This window comes from Nothobranchius furzeri, chromosome 7 (genome assembly GCF_043380555.1).
Source record: "Nothobranchius furzeri strain GRZ-AD chromosome 7, NfurGRZ-RIMD1, whole genome shotgun sequence".
NCBI lineage: Eukaryota > Metazoa > Chordata > Actinopteri > Cyprinodontiformes > Nothobranchiidae > Nothobranchius > Nothobranchius furzeri.
In genome coordinates, this window is record NC_091747.1 from 46332629 (window position 1) to 46346874 (window position 14246).

General features: G+C 40.3%; 2 protein-coding genes across 12 annotated transcripts in view; one reads left to right on the forward strand and one right to left on the reverse strand.

The window, feature by feature from the left end:
• Positions 1-159: 159 nt before the first annotated feature.
• myl12.1 (myosin, light chain 12, genome duplicate 1) lies at positions 160-2813 on the reverse strand. Its single transcript, XM_015954690.3, has 4 exons — positions 2701-2813; positions 1199-1396; positions 733-894; positions 160-646 (listed from the first exon to the last, which is right to left on the reverse strand). Exons 2-4 carry the CDS (start codon positions 1380-1382, stop codon positions 474-476), a joined length of 519 nt encoding a protein of 172 aa, XP_015810176.1. The 5' UTR covers positions 1383-1396; positions 2701-2813; the 3' UTR covers positions 160-473.
• Positions 2814-6854: 4041 nt separating this feature from the next.
• Positions 6855-14246, forward strand: part of myom1b (myomesin 1b) — a 34742-nt gene continuing 27350 nt past the window's right edge. For 3 of the 11 annotated variants that reach the window (XM_070553112.1, XM_054751459.2, XM_054751461.2), the window contains exons 1-7: positions 6855-7202; positions 7428-7619; positions 8548-8682; positions 8768-8942; positions 9960-10004; positions 12060-12217; positions 12368-12460. In XM_070553112.1, coding sequence (XP_070409213.1) covers positions 6985-7202; positions 7428-7619; positions 8548-8682; positions 8768-8942; positions 9960-10004; positions 12060-12217; positions 12368-12460 — 1016 coding nt within the window. In that variant the 5' untranslated portion in view covers positions 6855-6984. Of the gene's footprint in view, positions 7203-7427; positions 7620-8522; positions 8683-8767; positions 8943-9959; positions 10005-12059; positions 12218-12367; positions 12461-14246 lie in introns of those variants that run through there. The other 8 variants (XM_070553113.1, XM_054751460.2, XM_054751467.2 and 5 more) reach the window with 6 other exon arrangements.

Consider the following 14246-nt stretch of genomic DNA (forward strand, 5'->3'; position numbering starts at 1 on the left):
TGTGCAAGTCAGAACACGCTCAAGAAATCCAATGGGAAAGCAAACTTGCCAAAACAGAAATGAGAGCTGTCCTAGAGGAACGTGTTAACCCAGAAAATAAAACCACAAATGCAACTTTTGTTACAGATGTCATTTATGAAAGGGAAACAGTCTGCAAAATACAGTTTAATAGAGGGCTTTATTTAAAAAGATTATAAAATGTAAAAGTTCAGCTAAAAATGCTCACATGAACTGCAAAGTCGTGTCCCCTGAAGCTTCTTAAGTCCTGTTTCACATCTTAACATGACATTTTAAGAACTCGTTTGGCAAAACTGCAAGTTCACAGCAAAGAGGATATTTACTGCTTTGGTTTGTTTTAAACAGGGTCTTTACAGGAAAATTCAGACAGACATGCAGCACGATGATCTAGCTGATGGTGGAGAGGCGGTGTGTGGGGAAGGGGGTGAGGCAGAGGAACAATCTGGTTTGGCTCTTTAATCATCCTTTTCCCTGGCACCGTGCTTCAAGATGCGCGTGAACTCCACGTAGTTGAAGTTACTCTTCTTGTCAATGGGAGCCTCCCGGTAGAGCTCATCTACCTCCTCATCTGTAAAGCGGTCACCCATTGTTGTGAGCAGTTCTCTAAGGTAATCCTCATGAATGAAACCTGTAGAAAAACCAGACAGCATTAAATGATTGTTACCACCTTCTAATCCAGCTCACTAGATTTAGATTTCAATAAACCATATTTACCTGTCCCCTCCTCATCAAAGCAGGCAAAAGCATTCCTGATCACATCCTCGGGGTCTGTGCCATTGAGCTTCTCTCCAAACATGGTGAGGAACATGGTGAAGTTGATTGGTCCAGGAGCTTCATTCATCATGGCGTCCAGGTAGTCCTCTGTTGGATTTTTACCTTTACATGTACAAGAAGGTACAGATGATCTAAGCCATCATGGACTCATAATTCAAGGCGTCCAATTTTTTTTGTTGGTTTCAGAGTTTGTAAATAACTGGTAATGACGGCTGACTATTACATTTTATTTAAAATATGTGGGCTCTCTTGTAGCCTCAAGCACATTAATCACAACATGAGCATCAAGATTCTTTATTAACAAATATCTGAGTCAGGGCTGACTCAGTTATTTAAGGTACGTTCTCATTAAAAACCCAAGACGACGTAAGGATTTGTGACCATTTTACAGATGGGCTTTACCCACCCAGTGAAGCAAGCATGTCATGAAGATCCTCTTTGTCGATAAACCCGTCTCGGTTCTGATCGATCATGTTGAAGGCCTCCTTGAACTCCTGAATCTGAGACTGGTCAAACATGGCGAAGACATTGGAGGTGGCGCGCTGAGGGCGCTTCTTGGTGGTCTTTCCCTTTGCCCTTTTGCTAGACATTTTGGTGCTTTTTTCTGCAAAAGTATTGAGGAAAGAGAGCAGTGTGACACAGGTGCTAAGGCAAATGCTAAACGTGAGTGGCTGTCAAAGAAAACATCGGCTTTGACAAAGCAGTGCTCTCATGTTTGAGATTTAAAGTGCGTAAAACGGATATTAAAAGTACATGTGAGACTTTCTGGGGCTTTTTTTTTTTTTTTACAAACAGACTAAAAGCTACATCTGATGAGCCGTATTAGAAAATTATGCGATATTCTGCTGTAGCTCCAGGGCTTCTGGAACAGACAAACATTTCTGTGGTTTAGACAATAGAAGCGTCTATTAAAAGAAGCAGATGATCATAGATAAACTAGAACATGCTGTAACAGTTATGAGATGCCACATCAGAGTGTAATTTAAATCTCTGGCAGTGAATCCCACAGAGCAATGTCCCTCACTGAGCTAAAAATGGAAATGTTCCTCGTCTTTCTGGGATGGTCAGTGAACTAGCTTCACTGACGATGGGAAAAATTACTGATGTGAGTACAGATGTCCTTATCTGGAGATGTATGGAATCTAGACTTCCCATTTTTATGTTGACAGCTATGTTTCAACTGGTCTGGACAACAAGAACATGCCTCCAAAACGTTTCAGGGATAGGCAGGCAGTCTACTTAATGGTTGTGTTACTCTTATTTATACACACAACCTATACAACACACTAAATCTTTTGGCCAAGAAAGAAAGACTCTAGTCTCGATGTATTTTTAAAGGTTCACTGCTTTTGTTTATGCTGAACATTAACTTTATCCTCAAGTAAAACCTCGGTTTTACATCTAATTGCAGATACATTAGATTAAATATTTACTTATTTCTAACTCACCAGGAAGACTACGTGCGTGATTGAGTCCAAACACTGCATTTGCTAGTCATTTTCTAGTGTTTAGCACCTTACAAATTGCGCAAATCATGAATAGTCACCAAAATGCGTTTGCTAGTGGCTTCTATTATGGTTTGTGGCCTAACAAAAACACACGCAAACCACAAACAGGAAGCCAATGTTAACAACACTCATACAATCTAGAAGTAAACAAGTAAAACAACAAAAACTTTACGTAGGAATCATTCACATGCTGTCAAACGATCAAAAATGGACGCTACTTTATGATTTAGCGATTAGTTAGCCGCGAAGCTAACAGTTTTTGTCGAATTGAAAATGGTTATTTTTGGTGATTTTAACTTATAAATTTTAAGCAAGGAAGTCTCTTAAGTGGCATTAAGATAAAAACCACACTCGAATGTAGCTAAATTCTAAATATACTATTACCTAAATAAAGTCTTACCTCACAAAACCAGATAACTTTAAGGCTAATAAGGTGCTACTTCGTTTCTCAACCACCGCCCTTCACTTCCTGGTGTTGAAGGTTCCGAACAAAACCTCGGAAGAAACCAACTCAGAACAATAGGGATGCGCTTCCATAAAAATACACTTTTAACGCTCACCATTAAAACATAATGAGTAAGTAAATTAATTTCTTGTCCGTATTAATAGATTTATTATCATTTAAGTAAAACTTCAGGTTTCAGTAATAATTTGACATTGATTTTAAAACACAAGCTTTTACATAACATCCACCATCTCCAAACCCTCTCTTGCATGCGTAGTGCGTAGACGTTCTTGTACATGCCCTTTTATGGATAGAAAGAATCATTCTCCTGTCTTTCGCAACACCTTTAATTAAATGATGAATTCAAGCTTCATTTTCATTGTGCCTATGGGAAAAGTTGTGTTATGTAAAATAAGAACACTACACAAAATTATTATTTGATATCACTGTTTTTGTAATGAGTATGAAACTTACTTTAATGTCATTATGTTAGATTATTCTCTTTGATGTAAGGCTATATTTTGTGACATTCACTCATTTATCTTATGTGTTTTCTTATCATTTGTTGCTATAAAAAGATTGTGTGCCGCTCATCAGACTGTTTTTAGAAGGAATTTTAATCCCTATTACTCTACAGGTGAAAAAAATATTGACAGACTGGGTAAATTTAGCTGGTGACTGTCAAGCATGAGTGAGACAACAGTTGGTCCTGCAGTGATTATACATAAAAGCTTTTGTACTGCCTGAACAAGTAGTGTGGAACTGTTGACTCACCAGTTAAAACTAGCCGCATATGTCCTATATGTCCATTTGTCCAACTACACTTAAAGCAAAATAACTGGACATGTGTCGTTATGATGTCGCTCCAGAAGTGTGCGAGCAAGACATTTATTTAATAAGAGACATGTTTTCCATTTTTGCGGAGTTTTAGGAATGCAGGGGATTTTTTTTATTCAAAAGTAAACCTTTGAATTTAATTTTTTTTTGACTCAGGCTCCTAATGGGATTCAGATTTTTAACAACACTAGAAACTAATCAAAAACTTCATTGCATGTGATTCTTTCAGCATCTTCTGGATATAAAATCATTAATACGTTTTTGCTCTTTTGTGAAGAGAGGGTTTAGCAAACATGAGAATGTTTTGAGACCGCCGTGTTACACCAAGTAAAGGAGGAATTTTAGAAATGAGAATGTAGTGCAAAAGTCTATTTATCTCAGGAATTCAGCTTAGACTGAGATACAATCAAAAGCAGGGGTGGACAATCCCAGTGCTCGAGGGCCGCTGTCCAGCAGGTTTTACTTGTTTCTCTGCTTAAACACACCTGGTTTGAATCTACTAGTGATTAACAGGCTGCTGCAGAGCCTGATGAGCTGCTGAGCAGGTGATTCATCCAGGAATCAGGTGTGTTGGGGCAGGTAAACAACTAAAACCTGCTGGATAGCGGCCCTCGAGGACCAGGATTACCCACCCCTGATCTAAAGGCTCGGGAACACTTTACAGGTGTTTTGGATTCATTAGTTGATTACAGTGTGACACTTAAAGTCTGCATTGGACATTTTCACAATGTGCTAATTGTCTGAGATTTTAAATTTGGGGTTTTCATCATCTGTACGCCTTAATCATCACATTTATAAGAAATACAGACTTAACTATCTGGCTTTGCATGAAATGAGTCTACCTCATATTTTATTTTCATCTTTAATTTGAATCACTGAAACAAATAAACTTTGGCAGCAGATTAAATTTTATTTTGTTTAATCTCTGTTTAAAAAATTAATAACTTAATCATCACAGATATCATAAAAGTATTTAACCTGATCTATTCTCTTCATAAGCTTATTTATTTATTTATTGTTACTAGAAAATGGTTTTATGATATTTATGTTGTGATTTTGAAGAAGTTTAGGGAAAACATTCTTTTTCTATACATGTTCAGATTCAGAAAATCTGAAAAATATTTAAAAAATAATAAAAAAAAGAAAGACTGCAAGTTGCACTACCAAATTGAACCACTAGGCAGTGCTGCTGAAAAGTAAACACAACAGTTCTCATTTTCTCTGTATTGAGTTTATTGAATTTTTCCTAAACCTGTTTCGGATCTCTTGAGACACTCTCGTGAATGGAAGAGTTCCTTCCTTTTATTGGATGAGAAAAAAACTTCTTTTTAAAACGCAGAAATAAGATTATTTGCCTTTAAAGAACAAAAACAAAACTTTGCAGGATTTTCATGGATGACTACATCATCATATCTTCCATTAACTTCCATTGATTCATCTCTTTTGTTGGGTTCATGATTCACATTGTTTCCATGGCTCTTTTAAAGTATATTTCCAAGCTGACTCTTACTGAATATTGGATTGAAGCTTAAAAGGAAGAACGCTGGAACATAAAAACCTGAAAAATGTTGAGTAATGTTCAAAAAGAAAATAAACAACTAATGTTGTTAATTTCCAATGCAAATATGCCCACCTAGACCACAGGAATGACATTTTTATTCATAATAACTGCTTGTTTTGTGTGTTGTCACTAGAAATATAAAAATAATTCTTCCCTAGATGTTAAGTCTGTGATTTAATTTTCTTTTTGGATCTGTTTATGACCAGGGCGGACATTTGCAGACTTGTAGAAATGTGACTGGGAGTGACAAAGAAACAGAAACTGGCAACTGCTGTATGTGAAGCAGTAACAATAACACGGCTAAAGTTAGCATCAGTCACAGCTGAGGCTGCTGCAGTCAAAAGTAGAACAAAAGCCTCCAAAGGTTCACTGTAGGCTGAAAGCAAGCTAGAATATATATGAATACATTTTGGAGGCTGTTGATGCAGCAGCCGCCCAAAACTCCAAAATGACCTTTGTAACAATAAAGATATTACATTTTGATATTTATTATAAAATGTAAACAAATAAATCAAAGAAGCTGTTGCCAGTGGTTCATAGGTTGCCATGGCTATCACACATCCATGCCTGTCACTCCCTGCACAGCAAACTGAAATACACAGCCCAGCCTTAAAAAGTCGCCACCTGGATTTAAGGGAATAGGTACGAGCCTCCTATTGGTCAATTACTGCACAGGTGATTATTTTTCAGGTGACAACAAGTTATTTAACCCCAACTGGTGCAATTACCTGCTTCTCATTCCTTAAACAACCATTTAGAAAGACACATGTGGTGGTCGTGGAAAAGATGTTCGTCTTTTTGAAAAGGGTCAGATCATTGGCATCAAGCAGAGAAAAAATCTAAGGAGATGCAGAAACGACTAAAACTGGGTTAAGAACTGTCTAACGCATTAACAAAACTGGTCTGATGAGTCCAGATGGACCCTGTTCCAAAGTGATGCATCAGGATAAGAAGAGAGGCAGATGAAGTGATGCACCCATCATGCCTAGTGCCTACTGAACAAGCCTGTGGGGGCAGGGCTATGATCTGGGGTTGCTGCAGTTGGTCAGATCTAGGTTCAGCAACAGGAGGTCAGCTGACTACCCGAGCATACTGAATGACCAGGTTATTCCATCTTCCCTGCAACTGAAGTCTATGAAAGCTTGGCTGATCTCTAGCTGCACTTATTTATTTTTAATCATTCAAACTTTTAATGATGATTCGCTTTGTGAAGTCCACCTGAGCTCCAGAGCAATGTTTCTCTATTCCGGTCATCAGGACCCCCGGCTCTGCATGTTTTCCATGTCTCTGCTTCAGCACACCCGATTTACATATTTGCATTGCGTCCTTACGACATCAGGTGCTGCAGATGCCTGTTAATCACTCATTGATTTACGTCAGGTGTGCGGCAGCAGGGAAACACTGCTGTTTAAAAAGTCAACATTGAAAACATGCAGAACGGGGATCCTTAGGACCGGATTTGGGAAACACTACTTCAAAAGGGGGCGGGGTTTTCTTACCTGTTTCACCTGAATCCCCACATATTTCTTGCCATTCTACATAAATTATGCCCATGTTGTACCACTAGAAATATTGTATTCCAAACTGAACTGAATGTTTTGATGTAATATTTTCGTTTTCATTTTCATTTTTTGAGTAAACTGTCTTTCATTAAAACTAAGTATCCAGGTCTCAAACTCTTTTAGACAAAAATAAATAAATAAATAAATTGAATCATACATAAGCATTTCTGAAAAGTATGTACAATTCATGTTTGAAGCTCTGTAACACAAACTAACATAACACTCGTGTTTACATACATTCCAGCCGATTCCTGTTGCCATGAAGACCTGCAGCCATGAATGTGTTACACTATAGAGCTGGCTTACCCCCTCGTGGTTATTTTTATCTCCTCCCTCACCTTAAAAGGCTGTGACTGCCGCTTGGACGCTCTGGCCGGGGCCAACATTATTTCTGTGGTGTGGACCACAGTGCCGTGTGGGTTTGCTGGGATATCAAGCTGCAGGAGAGGATTTTTTTTTCCCTTTAAAAGGTTGGAGTTTGAGGGATTTTGTCCAGGGTAAGTGTGCAAATTCGGGGGTAAATATGTGATGTATTGATGCATATGTTCCTCTGAGCATGCCAAGAAAGTGCCTGATCGCTTGAAACTTGTTTTTGTAGCTGCAAATTTAGATTAGGATTGTTTTGACAGCTTTGTTTTCTTTTTCTCAACAAAAGTGAGTTATTAAACTTGAATCGTGACTGTGAATAAACCTCTTGAACATGAACTAAAATGACAAAACAGAAAAACGAGAGGACACTCGGGGCTCACACTTGGAGCGGCCTGCAGCATGTCTGGATCAATGCCCTTCTACCAGAAGCACCATCGACACTACGATCGTAGCTACCGCAGCACGGAGGCAGAGTCCAAAATGAGACACTACCAGTCCAGCAGCTGGTTGACTGCTGGCAGCAGCACATCCAGCAGGAGCAGGGGGTAAGGAGGAGGAGGAACGGGGATGGAGATGTGACCTGCTATCTCTCTAACATCTCTCATCTCATCTGGTTCCATCATCGGGATCATATGTCTCTGACACTTTTTTCCTTTTAAAGTTTAACTTTGATGAACACTCATTCACAGACTGAAGATGTTCCCTCCCAGCACAGACTCCTCTGACTTACTCATGAAGATCTCTGCATGCAGCCAAGTCTCCCGATTAACCCATTCACCTCGCATGAACTAAAACGTTATCACTACATCACATCAGCACTGGTTGTTATGGAAACTTGGTGCCTAACAGAAAGTAACTAATGGCCGGATCCAATTGCATCAATGGATTTTGACACAATTTGACAAAAAATACAAGTATATAGGAATAAAACACAGTCAGCATTTCACGGACCAGACACCGAGGCGGCACTATCAACCCATCACTTTAGCAAGTCTTAGGAATTGTTAAAAGTGACTGTGAGCTGGCCTTCAAGTATGTCCAGGGACAATGCTCTACACCAAACTAGAGGGAGTTGCAGTAGTTCAAGTCTCAGTCTGTAGCTGTTGTGTCCTTAGACAAGACACTTAAAACCCATTGCCTGATAGGTGGTCGGAGAATCTGGTGTTCGGCAGCTGTAACTACATTGTAGCTCATTATCACCAGCAAAATAATGTGTGTGTGTGTGTGTGTGTGTGTGTGTGTGTGTGTGTGTGTGTGTGTGTGTGTGTGTGTGTGTGTGTGTGTGTGTGTGTGTGACTGTTATGTTGTAAAGCACCTTGGAGGGTTCTAGAACTCTAGAAAGTACCATATAAATACAATTTTTACCATTTTCCCTTTAAACCATAACTAATCGATCCCTCACCATGCCTTCATTCATGAGCTTTTTACTCTGTCTGGCTTTGTGCCAGGCTGATGGTGTTCTGTATGTCTCAGACTTAACGTGTCCTCACACTCGGGCCTGGAAGAGAGCAGACTAAGCCCCTTACCCAAGAAAGCCAAGCCATCGTACTTGGCTGTGGACAAAGAGAACCAAATCATCGGCTATGTAGTGCCTATCTTCAGGGGCAGGTAACAAGCATTATCTTGACAGTAATTCAGTTTTAATGCCTTATTTTCACATCCACCCCTGGCTTTGCTCTGCTGACACCCATAGTCAAGAGTTTGCTACAGGATTATCAGATAAAGAGGAAGCCAGGGTGAGGGACACTGCTGCTTACATGGCTCGCAGGGATTTGTTTACCAGTGGTCTGGAGATGGAAAGGTCAGAGGTGATTTCCAGGAAGGAGGCCATGCGCGAGTCGGCTGAGCGCATCTCTCAGAATAAAAGGGTCAGTGGCAAAATGATCAACATTTTTTAAATAAAAACAGGATGTTTGTGTTCTTGTGTGTTCCAACATTCTTACTAGTTTTAAACCAGTTTAACTTGGAAGTTGTGACATGGATCTGGGAATAACTTCCCACCAAATGTAACCATGTTCCTATTTTTAGATTATTGATCTTTACTAGTTGTTCATGTGATCAGACTAACTAGCAACACATGATGGTAAAAATGTGCTTTTCTATATTTTGTCCAGTCAAACATTGTAACAACAGTAATGGAGGATATATAATACTATGTCTGCAGCTGATTTAAGAGGCAAGAAATTTGCCATTGCAACAATGTTGTTTTTCATGTTTGTGGCAGCCATATTGGATTTGAAGTTTAGAGTGGTGCAAAACTGCCTACTTTGTCAGTCAGAGTGACAACTTTTAGGAGTGTTTGTGTTCACATTTCAACTCAAAACTCCAAGAAGTACAAAAAAATTTCAAAAGCACAGTTTTTCTGTTTTGGCCTGAAGAATCAGCATTCCTACCAGACTTCTGGTAGTCTCTACTCTAGCTCCAGTCACACATAAAAACCTTTGAGTTGTGTTGGGTGCTTTCTTCTCACATTATGGTGTTTCCACATCTGGGTTAGAATGGACACGTCCTATATAGAGCTCCGGACGTCAAGTGACTCTCAGAGAGTTGACGCCATGTTGGCAGGCAAAAAAGTTTAACAAAATGAACGAGATCGGCTTGGATTTTACTCCATCGGAGTTTACTTCACACTTTAAAACTGAAGAAATCATTTTATATAGTCAGAAATTAAATAGACTAAACATCTTCGACCCTTACAGTGCTCCTGGGATACGTTTTAAAACGCCAGAAGCTGTCAGAGCAGACCTCTAACCGAATTAAGATGCCCTGACTTTTATAATTTCCTTGTTAATTTTCCCTCGTCCTACTCCGGAGCATCGCTAAGCGCATATAAAAGCCTGGAGGGATACAAATGGACTCAATCAGTGTTTGTTATCGGTATCCAGATCTGGATTCTTCCTGCCAAGGACAGCGCTGTTCTCACCGGGAGGGTAAGTGGATATTTTTGTTACTATTAGCAATAGCCCGTTGCAAGGTTATGTCTGTGTGATCTGACAATTGGTCAGCCATTGCTTAAAAATGAAATACAGCTTAGCCGGTTAATTGCTGTGATCCTAAGACACGTAAACGGCAGCACGCAGAAATAACGAGGCAACGTTTTACGTGATCTTTACTTGTTGCTATGAGTAATAAGACAGAAAAAGCCACACCAAAATAAGTTTAGGAAGCCCACTAAGAATCGTAATGAAAGCACTTAAAATAAATACCATACACAGTTGAGGAAACATTGGTTTAAGTAACTGATATGAAGTGGTCGCTGCATAAGCGAAAACCTTTACTCTCGGGATCCCACAATTTCATTTTAGCCTGGAGGCTAGCGCGTTTCATTGCGAGGATCCAAAGTTTGCGGCGTTCCGGATCTTGGGGAATCCTGTAGAAGGCTCTTCCTTATCTCGTCCGCGTCTGTTCTGGCATCCTGGGGCACAACAGGATTCTACCATATTTCCCGTTTGATTGAGCTTTCTGACAATAACAAATAGCCTAGCTGCGGGCTTCTGCCTGCCAAGATGGCGCCTTTCGATTTGAACTGTTGCATGCCAGGAGAAGAGACGTCAACTCCTGGAGCTCTATTATATATTGTGTTCACATCTGGGTAGCTTGTGCATTTTCTGTGCTCAACCAAGCATTTTCTTAGACCTCATCCCCCAGTGGTCTGCTTCAGGCTGAACTGACCCAACACACCCACTGCTGACTGATTGGTTGGCTGAAATTTACACCTACCTTTAGAGGGAGCCTCCAGCTGGTGGGTAGAATCAGCCAGCAGGGGCTACCCGCATGTGCAATTCATTATCAGTCTGGATGCTGGGGAGTAAACATGTCCTCTGATTGCAGCTCAGAGCTGCCGCTCCAGCCGGCAGGGCAAGGACAGACTTCTGTGAAGAGCACACAGCTGTCTCAGTGAGAGAGAAAGAGAGCAGGAAGTAATTTCAAAATCAGTGTCAACACTCCTGACAACCGCCTTTGTTTACTAACTTAAGGAGGACACCGTACATCTTTTGCCCCACTCACATGCTTGGGCAATTCCGTGTGAACAAAACTTTGTTGTGTGCGATCAAGCCAATGTTACAGAGACCAGGCTGATCTGGGCCAGATGTGAATCTGCCATTAGTGTCATGCAAGAAATGACCAAAACAGAAAGTGCAAGTATTCCTCCGAGGCAGTAGGGTAGTCACAGAACTGAGTTGGTGAGTAGGTGGAAACAGCATGAGTATAGCCAGCCAGCTCTCCACTGGTTCCATTGTCTTAGAGTTTGGTCAGTTTTATTGGTTTGTGTGTGAATGTCCAGAGGCAGCTGAGGAAATGGTTTTTCTTTGTGGTCACTTGACCCACTTCCAAGACTCCAAAGGACCAGTCTGCTTTATGGAGAATAGCACAACTATTACGTATACCATGACCTTTATGAGGTCTCACAACCGTTCAGCTTCACAAGTATATTGTTCCCCTCATAGACCATTGCAGTAGTGGATAGGAATATTAAGTGCATGAGGATAAGTGGTTTTCATTACAACATTTTACTCAAGGAAGTTATTTATGTCCATGGGTGATTATGTGAAGTAGTAGCCGGCTATTTAACAATCATCATAGACACCAGTTCCCTCCCTCACTGCATTTATCTGTCTCCACTCTGGCAGACACTTGTGGGTGACAAATTCTTTAGCAGATTGCTTTTCTTGAGACACATGGAGGAGGAATCCCAGCGGTGTTGTCATATTAAAGCCTGGACAGTGTACAACTACCACCCTTGGCTATTCATAGAATATAATAAAAATACAATCTCACACTTAAAGAACGTTTAGAAAGGGCATCATGTGTGTTTTGCATGTGTCAAACAAATAAAAACTTGGAAGGATTTTGCTATTATTTTCCAAAGAGGCTTTGTTTTTGCTGCAAGCATGCACAATGAAGCCTTGCTGAAGTTGTTTGGTGTAAATGTTGTTTTATGGCAAAGGTGACTTCATCTAAAAGGTACAACCTGCTATGTTTAGATCCATGAGCACGAGGAACACTTCAAGCGCATGAACAAAGACAGCCTGATGCACCCCCCAGAGTTTGTGATCAAACCCCGCTCCCACACTGTTTGGGAGAAGCAGTGTGTGAGGCTGCACTGCACCGTCAGCGGCTGGCCTGACCCCAGTGTTGTTTGGTAGGTCATAGACATGCATCACCTACAATCTCAAATCTGTCCTTTCATTCCTGTCAAGATCCTCCTTATCCCCTCAAGGTTTTAAATCCTCTTCAAACCTTTTCTTCTTCCTTTTGTTTGTGTTCTGTCCCGTCTGTATCCAACCACAAGGTACAAAAACAATGTGGCAATTGATCCCCTTGCCAGCCCTGGCAAGTATAAACTTGAGAGCAGATACAGCGTGCACTCGCTGGAGATCAGCAAGTAAGTGTAGCTTCTCCTATCTACAGTATTTATCTGTGTTCTTCATGTAACGACCCGGAAGTCTTTTGGGTTTGCACCAAACAGTACGTCAACTTCATGTACATTTGCAGTAGCTGAAACACGTATGACACACACATATTCACAGAGGTACAAAGACCCCAAAAAGGCAATTATCCCAGATCTAAATATCAGAAGTTAGCGAAAGATATGATCTCACATAATCTGTTAGTGATTAAACGTCAAACATTTGCAAGAGAGTTTTCAAAATGCATCAAGATGCTTGCAAGGGTTTTCTGTCATATTCAGTGTTGCCAACATAGCGACTTCGTTGCTATTTATGGTGACTTTTCAAGCCCCTTAATATATTTTTTCCCCCAGAAAGAGCCTAGCGACAAATTTGTCGATAATTCTGAAGACTCTTATTTACTATGTCGTTGATAATCTCTGCAGATTAGCAAAAGACCCAGCCTGCTCTACACCCAGACACTTTGAAAGGGATGAAACACATATACATGTATATCTTTGTTACGTCCATGTTGCATTGACATTATAGTTACATTATTTTTGTTTCTTATCTATAGAGTAACAAAGCTTTGTTTTTACCTTTTTGCTGATTGATTTGGTGCCTGACTGTTTCCTTCATCAGAATGTCACCAGTGTTATTGGTGTCACTTCTTTCACTGTTTATCTGCGAGCAGTAGAGGACAATGTCACCGTCTCCTGCCCACCCTTGTTGATAACAAAAAAGAGATACAGAAATACAAAAGATGAGGCAATTAAGATAATGAGATGAGGACCATAAATAGGGGCGAAGGAGTAGATGTGCTGGACCATTCATGGGATGTGTTGAGGAGGGCGACATCGTCCTCTACTGCCTGCAGATAAACAGCAATGGAAGTGACACTAATAACACCAGGGATGCTCTGACGAAAGCAACAGTCAGGAGCTGAAACTGTCAGCAAAAATGTAAAAACAAAGCTTTGCTATTCTGTGTATGAATAAGAAACAAATTAATGATATACATGTATATATTTTTTATTTATTTATATATATATATATATATATATATTTTGTATTGGATATTGAGACCAAGACCATCATGTGACTGTTTTTCAACTGAATTCAATTCAAAACTACTTTATTAATCCCAGAGGGAAATTGGTTGCTGTAGTAGCTCAGAATAATTATAATAATCAAGTTGTCAAAGAGTTATATTACAATAGCTGTTGGCAGGAAGGATCTCCAGCAGCGGTCAGTGTTGCAGCAAAACTGAAGAAGCCTCTGACTGAAGACACTCTTCCGTTGTCGGACAGTCTTGTGAAGAGAATGCTCAGGGTTGTCCATAATTTTCTTGATTCTCTGGAGAATCCTTCTTTACATTATCTCCTCCAGTGGTTCCACAGTCCTCCCCAGAACAGAACCAGCCTTTGTTATTAGGCTGTTGAGCCTTTTTAGGTCCCTGCTTCTGATGCTACTACCCCAACAGATGATGGCTGAAGAGATTACACTCTCAACAACAGACTTGTAGAAGATGTGCTACATCTTGCTACGGACATTGAAGGACCTAAGCATCCTCGAGAAGTGCAGTCTGCTGTGTCCCTTCATGTAAACAGCTTCGCTGTTCTTTCTCCAGTCCAGTCTGTTGTCCAGGTGAACTCCAAGGTATTTGTATTCCTCAGCCACCTCCACTTCTTCTCCCATGATGGAAACAGTGTTTGACTCCACCCTGTTTCTTCTGAAGTCTAAAATCATCTCCTTTGTTTTGTTCGCGTTCAAGGTCAGATGA

Coding starts and splice junctions, on each gene's coding strand:
- myl12.1 (XM_015954690.3), bottom strand. CDS start 1,382: ATGTCTAGCAAAAGGGCAAAGGGAAAGACCACCAAGAAGCGCCCTCAG. Junction 895..1,198: donor TGACATGCTTGCTTCACTGG/GTGGGTAAAGCC, acceptor GTACATGTAAAG/GTAAAAATCCAACAGAGGAC. Junction 647..732: donor CTTTGATGAGGAGGGGACAG/GTAAATATGGTT, acceptor GTTTTTCTACAG/GTTTCATTCATGAGGATTAC.